Genomic DNA, 9,363 nt, shown 5'->3' on the forward strand with positions numbered 1-9,363 from the left:
GAACGTCTTCATTAAGTTACTTTCGCTTTCAACCACTTTGTTGCCATGTCGGCTTTTTATAAGCTTTTTATAAGCGACTTTTAATATAATAAACTTTATTTATATAGCACCTTTCATGACATAAATGCAGCTCAAAGTGCTTTACAGAAAAAGAAAGAAAAAGTGAAAACAAAACACAGAGCAAAAACAATGCTCTGTGTTGCGACTTTTGGGCTTGTTTGGCACTTGTTTTGGGCTTGTTTTCATAGACCTGGCTACTTATTTCTCTCGCAACCTGGCAACACTGGCTGCCTTCAAAGCAACATGTCGTGAGCGGCTATTTTGTGCCTGGTGTAAAATGACGTAATATTAAAATACTACAAACGCACACACGGTGAAATGTAGTGCTTTTTAAAAGCTATTATAGGCCTATAGATTGATATCATTAATTTAATTCCCGCATTATTTCACCCGCGGTTTATCCAATATGAATTAATAATTATATTTGATTGACCCAAATCCACCCAAACTGCGGTTAACTGCGGCAACCGCGGCTAAAACCGCGATCCGCGCATCTCTAGTGTATAGCAATCATACAGTGCAATAATGAGGCTCTTACACCAGTGCTATCAATGCACCATGACAGACTCGAGGGAAGGTGTCAGGTGAAAAAAGAAGCTAACCACGTATCACAGTGCAATGTGTTGTTAGCTATTGTTTTTGTCACGTGATGTCCTGTATACATTAGGTCAGCTTGTGCAGACCAGCACTACATTCTAACATGTTACATATTTCACGTAATGTTAGACAAAAACATGTATATCCAAATATTTTCCAAAACATTTGATAATTTTAATTATTTATTTGAATGCACAAATTATTATTAATTTACAGGGAAACAAATGTAACAGGTTTAGACAGTTCATGGGATATAGCACCTTCTCCTCCACTCTGCCTATAACAGCTGAAGCAGAGCAATATTTAGCTAGTTGTTTGGCTTTGCTCTTTGTCTTGCCAGCGATTTTCAGGCCACTCGTGGTCAGTTTATATTCATGGCCCAGGCTTACAAATATGAGTATGCAGAGTCTACATCTGTACCCAAAGTACACACACACACACACACACACACACACACACACACACACACACACACACACACACACACACACACACACACACACACACACACACACACACACACACACACACACACACACACACACACACACACACACACACATGCACACATTAACACACATGCGCCCCCCCCCCCCCAGAGAAGAGGCCATTGCCTTACCAGTCCATTCCGGTGGGCACTGACAGTTGTAGGTGTTGACTCCATCCATGCAGGTCCCGCCGTTGGCACACTGGTGTCCAGGACAGTCATCAATGTTGTTCTCACAGTTGGTCCCGTTGAATCCTGAAACACAGTCAGGCACCGTGACATGAATATTAAATATGAGCTTTCCCACAAATCAAGTCACCCGACCATGAAGAATCCAATATAGCCGGTCAAGTCCTCTGTGTTATTTTAACACAGAGAATGTATACTGACTCCAATGGAAGGGTCAATTCGAGAACATTTTGACACTGAGAATTTCACTGTGTACAGCTGAAAATATACAATGTTTAATTGCATTATTTTTTCTTTAAGCAGGTTTGTTTGCTACTTTATGCCTGTACAACCCATAATGAAATACTGTAAGTATTATAACCACAGACCTTATTGTAAACAAACACCATGACCTTCATGAAAACTGCAACAGTGGCTATGTATGTGTTTGCTGATAAACACCAGGTCAACATTAAGATCAAAGATTACTATGTGTTACCAAAAATAAAAACTGATATGGGAAGTCAATCTTTTATCTTTAGGGCCATTACATTATGGTATTCATTACTATAAAGGATTGCTTTTTTATTGATTGATTAATTATTACTTTGTTTTCTTATATGTTTTTTCTATTAAATTGTTGTATTGTCAGTGTATTGTATTGTAGTATGGGCGCGCGCGCGCGCGAGAGAGTGTGTGTGTGTGTGTGTGTGTGTGTGTGTGTGTGTGTGTGTGTGTGTGTGTGTGTGTGTGTGTGTGTGTGTGTGTGTGTGTGTGTGTGTGTGTGTGTGTGTGTGTGTGTGTGTGTGTGTGTGTGTGTGTGTGTGTGTGTGTGTGTGTGTGTGTGTGTGTGTGTGTGTGTGTGTGTGTAAAGTTGTATTTTTTGTCTATGCTGTGATACTTGGTAGTTGCTTTTATCTTTATTTGTGTGCTGTAATGTTTGGTTTTCATGTGGACTGGACTCTTGGAAGATTAGCTGATGGGCTAAAATAAAATAAAATAAAGCATAAAGCCTTTGTAGCTGAAGCACACTGACAGCGTTGAGGGAAGATTATGTCTGATGATGTAACCCAACCAGCAGGATTCTTCTGTTTGCATCTCAAATACATGACTGTAACAATGCAGAAGCCCATAACTACATTTACGACTTACAGATAAATACCCTCTGTCTCACTCCTGTTTCCTCTCTCTCCTCTGCTCTCTGTCTTTCTGTCTGTCTTTCAATTCACATTTATCTCCCTCATCTCACTTCCAGGTTCCATCTCTCACACAGGTGCCAGCACACAGCTCAATTACTCCACTGCCTGCTGTGTGTGTGCGGGCGTGCGTGCGTACGTGTGTGAGAGAGCGGGAGGCGTCGGATGAAATATTACGGTAATAGATCAATCTCATGTACTGACAATGAATCATACAGTCCTGCTGCTTGCCATGCATTGGTATTTCATTTCAATTAAATGTTATTAAAGTCTCAAATCACAACAAGTTGTCTCAAGACACTTTACATGTAGAGCAGAGACCCTGCTCTACCCTGGCATGAACTGACAACAGTATAAACTGTATCACTACACAAAACAAACTGCTAAAAGGGAGAGCAGATGTAATGTATTGCCTGGACAGAGGCTCTCCCTAAGTGTGAGTACAGGGATAGCTGATTTATCCTGTGTGCATCACGTGTGTCATCACACCCAGCTCTGTGTCAAATTAGTTTAGACTCAGACCAGGTGTGATTGCCTAAATCAGCCACTAACCACACCACAGTACTATATTATGGAAAAAAGTGGCTAAACATTGATTTCCTTTTTATTCTCCATATTTCATTTCCTACAGTATGTGTTGGTTTTGTCTGTCTGCTGTATTCTTTATCATTGCCTATTTTCATCTCGGCACTTTAACTTAATGTAAAGAAGTGCATCGTACTGCATTTTAATGTACAAAACTAGCTTTATAAATAATGCTTGATTGATGGTGAATGGATCTGGGAGTCAATATTTAAGTCTGTTCCAAGTTTACCTCATATGGATGTCATATGAATTAGGCTTACAGGTGTTTTTTTTGTCATTGTTTACATTTGTTACATTTGTTAGTATGTTATGATTCAAGGCATTTCAGAATGTCTTACCCGGAAGGCAGTGGCAGTGGTAGCTGGTCTCAGAGGTCTGGCGGCAGGTGCCTCCATTCTGGCACGGTGAGGGCAAGCAGGGGACATACGGGGTCTCGCAGTGGCGACCCGTATACCCAGGGGCACAGTTACACCTGAAGCGACAAGAGACAGGACCGTGTCAATTTGAATCCAAGACATTCTACCACAGCAAGGAATGTCAACCTAATTCTACAACTACTACTACTACTACTAGTAATACAAATAATAATAATAATAATAATAATAATAACTTTATTGTTACATGCGTTTAAAAACATTGTTTGCTAAGTGCATCATCTTAGACAATAAAATACATCAAGTCGTGTGCACACTGTAAAATCCTGGGGGATCGGGTTCATTTGGTTGCATTTGTACACTTTCAGAGTTCCAAATGGATAAATTAACTGAGGCACTCTAGTATCTACTGTAAGACCTAATGCTCCCCTATGTCTTTCCGTCGAGGATCAAGGTTCAAGGTTAACTTTGTCATTCAAACTGTACCCAAGTGCACAGCAGAACAAAATTGCGTTGCGTCCGACTCATGTAATTGAGAATACTATAAAAGAAAACACTCGAACCAAACAACATAGTAATGTGTCTGTTCCCTCTAACCCAGGGACCCCCTAGCTGAGAGAGAGATGAAGCAGGGACCCCCTCTATATTGTATAAAATTGTGTTTCAGATTATACTTTTTTGTTTACTTGGTCTGCTCTTTTTTCCCTCTACACCTACTGTATACCTCTTTTCAAATCGCCTCGCGCTGCGAGGCGGTGTGAGCTTGTAGATCGGCTATTTTTGGCTAAAGTTTTCCTCAGAAAAGGGATGCTAGGGTTCAAGTGGTTAAAAATAAAGTCATATCACACAAAGATTTGGCGGACCCCCTGTAGTAACTCTGAGGACCCCCTAGGGGTCCCGGACCCCCTGTTAAAGACCCCCTGCTCTGACCTGTAGGAGCCGGGGGTGTTGACGCACACGCCTTCATTCTGGCACACGGCGGGGGTGACCACACACTCGTCCGTGTCGTTGAGGCAGCGCGGACCGTGGTAGCCGGACGGGCAGGAACAAGCGTAGCGACCACCGGAGAGAGAGCTGCAGGTACCTCCGTTAGCACAAGGACCGGACAGACAGCTGTCTGACAGCTCACACCTCGTACCTGGAGGGAGGGGGAGGTAGAGAGGAGAAGAAGGAGGATGAGGAGGAGGAGGAGGAGGAGGGGGAGGGAGGGAGAGAGGCAGGGAGGATTACAAATGAGGTGGGATTACATTTAATAACACATCAGCGACTGATGAATCTGTCTCCGTTTCTACATCTCATCCAACAATACCCAATCTTTCAACCGGTCTGAACTCTGGCTGGCCCTGCTGGCTGGCTGCGATTCAAACCCTGGATTATAACAGAAGTATATGGAGGAAAATGGTAGGCTGCATTGTGTTTTTAAATTACAGTATTGTTCTCTCCAGTTCCATTCATACCGCGGCACCTGTTTACCAAAAAAATGAATGGAGTTTCTAAAGACCAACGGGGGATGAAATCCCTCTCACATCCAACAGACTAGACAATTAGCCCTACGTGCTCACAGTGCATTCAATTAGGGCGATTCATGATTTAATTGTGTTTTTGGCATTGAAGAGTGGAACATATGACTAATAATTTAGTTTCTGTTTGCCTTTTAGGCATCGTAATCAAAAATTATACAGGTCAGATATATGACAAAGAAATTAAATGTACAAAGAATTTACTGACACATTTAATAATTTTTTACTTCAAAAGTTTTTTTAAAATAGCTTATCTACAGATCTACAAGCTTATAACGCGCCACTTCGTGACACGCTATAAGCTTGTAGATAAGGTGGGGTGGGGTATTTCCGCTATTCTTGGAAAATGTATGAACATTTTTCAACCTGGAAACGATTATGACGATTATGCAAAACAACTGCGATTACCTCAAATAATTGCCATTAAATGATTATGAAATAATTGTGACAGGCCTACATTCAATAGACTGGCATACAGTATATACAGTATATATTAATATCTTACCTGTCCATCCTCTGGCACACTGGCATTTGAACTTGTCGAGGGAGAGGAGGGTGCAGTTGCCCCGGTTGGCACAGGGGTTGTTGGGGTAGCAGGTGGAGTTCTGGGGGGTCTGGCAGTGTTGTCCGGTGTAGCCGAGGGGGCAGGTGCACGCCGTGCTCCCCGGTACGGGGACGCCGGCCGACAGGGTCACCGAGCAGTTTCCTCCGTTGACGCAGTAAGTGGGGTGGCAGGGGTCCTTGTGGTGGCAGTACTCACCCAGGTAACCTGTGGCGCACCTGGAGACACACACACACACACACACACACACACACACACCGGGATTTAGGACAGATATACTACAAACAAGGAAGAATACAGTGATAAATGACCACACATGCGCGCCTGACAGAGAGGCAAACAGAGCAAAACAAAAGAGTACATTTCAGCCAGGAACCTGTAACCACATCAGAGAGCCTCTTAGGGCAGCATCAGCATCACAAGAGTGCTTGGGTGTACAGTACACACACACAGTATTCACACAACACATCAAAGCAGGCAAACAGGAGTCTATTGCATGACCAAATTACTAGAGAGGTTTGTCTCTCTCGTCTCTCAATTCTCTCTGTTTTACGCTATTTCTGAAAATGTATGAAATGAGGCCTTAAGTGGTTAAATATTTGTTTGGTGTGCCTCTTGGCCACAAACATTTGAAACCACTGGGTTAAACAGAGGGCACAGGCGACAAACAAGAAGTCTAAAAGCAGAAGAGCGTGACGTTAGTAGATAGTTATCTACGTATCTGGAAGTAGCTGACTGAAACTTGGCAGAAACATTAGCAGTGACAAACACTTGATCTTGATAGATACTGTTTTTTTTGTTTTTTTTCTGGTTAATGTAGCAGGGCACTCATAACCACAGCCAACAGGCCAGTCCAGAAACTGGGTCAAAAACGATTTATCTATATCAAATGTTCCCCCGGTAACGAGATGTTTCTTTGTGATTAAAGCAACAATACTGAGGCAACGTCTCAGGCACTGTTACCCATCAGCGTTGACCAGAAAGTTGTATCGCTGCCTCAGGCCACAGTGTGTTCCGTAGAGTTGGGTTATGTACTCGCCCTTTCACAACTGTTCTCACTAAATATTAGTAGTTTAACCCATTTAGACCTGAAGCCGATTCTAAAAACGCCTTCTAAATCCTGACCTAAGTTTTCTGGAAAACTTCAAATACGTATGTATTAAAAAATTACAAAAAATGTATGTTGCTATATACTGTACATAGCAACAGGAACTCCAAAAGGGGTTCCCGTCCTGAAAGGTATAGTTACAAATAGGGGTTCCCGCCCAAAATGGGTTAATGCATTCTGAAAGAATCATGGAGGATGGGTGTACACAATATACTAAAATGAATTAACAAAATGTGTATTTCTTAACCTTACTGAACGACAAGGTCTTTGGGTTTTTCAGTGTTAAGAAGACAAACAGTCACACACTGGATCCTCACATTGTGTAAAAATTGACCCTTATGGGTTAATCTTTGGTTTTGCTGTTGTCCTTTCCTTCTCCCCTCTCTATCTTATCTTGTTCTTGTTTTGTAAAGTGATTCCACAACATGACAAGAAGCGTAAGAGAAGGCAATTATTACATTACACAACAGCACGAATAGGGTTCAGAAATGCACTACCTCTTACTTGCTTTCTATTCCTCTATCTACCTCTGACTTACCTCCTACTTTCACTTGCCACTTCTCTCTAAACTCTCTAAAGTGAGACAACAGAGACCTTCGATCATGCCTTCGGTATCGGTCTTGTTCCCCAACAGAAATGTGAGCATTAAGTCTGGTAGTTTTACACTTTTACTGTACATCTCTGAGTCAGCATTCATTCAGCCGCACGGTCTACAGGTATGTTTGTCCGTGTCCGTGTGTGTGTGTGTGTATGGCACATGGCGGACATGCTGTCTGGGGACTATGGGCTTTGGTAGAAGGTTGCCGCCTCTCAGATGCAGGCCTCCACACCTAGCTCCCTAGAGGGGCTCAGGTAACCTAATAGACAAGCAGAGACACAAAACACAGTAACACACACTCACTCATTGGTGTGCTCACGTGCACACAAATCAAAACTTTGCGCGCGCACACATACACACACACACACCCCCACACACCCCCCCCCCCCCCCACACAAACACACACACACACACACACACACACACACACACACACCCACACACACACATACACACACACACAAATATGTACAGTATGCTTTTCGATAACCATTTGGAATCGCAAAATTTGTATTCACAAATGAACTGCAGCGAAACACAGAATAAACCCCCAAGCAGAGCTTAGATCGATGTTGGGAGGCCGAGTGAAACGGAGATGGGAATCATTTGAAATCCAGTCTCACACGTACTGAAGCTATATTTGTTACTGGCTAATCATGCACTCCACCCGAAAGCAGCTTGAAGATATTAGGTTGTCTGCACATGGGAACACGAACGGCCGTGAATCATGCCAGGGAGACGTCTTCTTCTCTGAGATCAATCAGATAATGTGCATGTGTGTGTGTGTGTGTGTGTGTGAGTGTGCATGCGTCGTCGCCACCCAAAGAACTGAAAAGTGCCGTATCTTCAAAGTAAACAAACACTCCCGCACAACACGCTTGACTAAATGCAAGCTTGCATATGAAATGTACATGCTTATTACCCAAAACTCAGCACAAGAAAGGATAGAATTTCCTGCCTCCCTTTTTCTTTTTTGGATTCTTTCTCAGTTAGATAGTAGATAGTGAAGTGAAGTTAGACAGGAAACGGAGAGAGAGAGTGACACGCAGGAAAGGCCGTCAGGATCGGGACTCGAACCCTCAACGCGCTGTCGGGCAACATTGGTGCCCAAATTTCCGGCCTCACTTTTAAGCGATAAAACACACCTCCCTCATATCAATGATCTTTTAATCACTTTAACCATACATACTTCATTATATCCTTCCTTGGCCTGCTACTTTTTCCCCCTCTACACCAAATCTCTTTGATAAAATTAGCTGATGCACAAGCTCACAATGCGTCGCCACGTGATGTGCTGTTGTGAGCTTGTAGATCTGCTATTTTCGTTGAATGTTCACCTATGACATGCCCAAAATAGGGACGGGAATTATAATTTATATGCGTATATATTAACTGTCATACCCGGGGAGTTGGTAAACAGATAAACAGAGAGGAGAAGGGAGAGGGAGGCGGGACAGACACCAGATCTTCAAAGTAAAGGTGACTGCAGTGCAGGACCCTCTCAGATTAGACATGCTACAATAGACACCTCTGGCCTGTCTCCATTCCTCTATCAGCATGTCTGAGGCTGCAACCCCCCAACCCCGACACACTACCACACACACACACACACGCACATTTTACACAAAGAGCGTTCTCACCTCACACACATGTGCACGCACACACAACCAGATAGAGTGATCCCACCACACACACATCACAAACACACACACACACACACACACACACACACACACACACACACACACACACACACACACACACACACACACACACACACACACACACACACACACACACACACACACACACACACACACACACACACACACACACACACACACACACACACACACACACACACACACACACACACACACACACACACACACCACACACACGCGCGCGCACTGTGTCAGCGATGTCCCTCCCCTCATCAGACTACTCAGCCTCCCTACTCTAAACACAAACACAGCTTGGTCATGGTATCACAACAAGGCAGTCACCCTGGGAATTAGGACTGCTCTCCTCTCTCCCTGACAAGCTCTCTGCCCCTCTCTCTCTTTCTCTCTCTCTGTCTGTCTTTCTCCCCTTCTCTCTCTCTCTCT

At 43.4% G+C, this 9,363-nt stretch overlaps 1 protein-coding gene across 2 annotated transcripts in view; it reads right to left on the reverse strand.

Annotated features, from left to right (window-relative positions):
• Nucleotides 1-9,363, reverse strand: part of notch2 (notch receptor 2) — a 75,104-nt gene that overhangs the window by 34,118 nt on the left and 31,623 nt on the right. For both annotated transcript variants that reach the window (XM_080431383.1, XM_080431384.1), the window contains exons 3-6: nt 5,493-5,767; nt 4,398-4,605; nt 3,432-3,565; nt 1,277-1,399 (exon numbers count right to left, since the gene is read on the reverse strand). In XM_080431383.1, coding sequence (XP_080287509.1) covers nt 1,277-1,399; nt 3,432-3,565; nt 4,398-4,605; nt 5,493-5,767 — 740 coding nt within the window. The remainder of the gene's footprint in view (nt 1-1,276; nt 1,400-3,431; nt 3,566-4,397; nt 4,606-5,492; nt 5,768-9,363) is intronic.

The sequence above is a fragment of the Gymnoscopelus braueri genome, assembly GCF_963280865.1.
Source record: "Gymnoscopelus braueri genome assembly, chromosome: 6".
NCBI lineage: Eukaryota > Metazoa > Chordata > Actinopteri > Myctophiformes > Myctophidae > Gymnoscopelus > Gymnoscopelus braueri.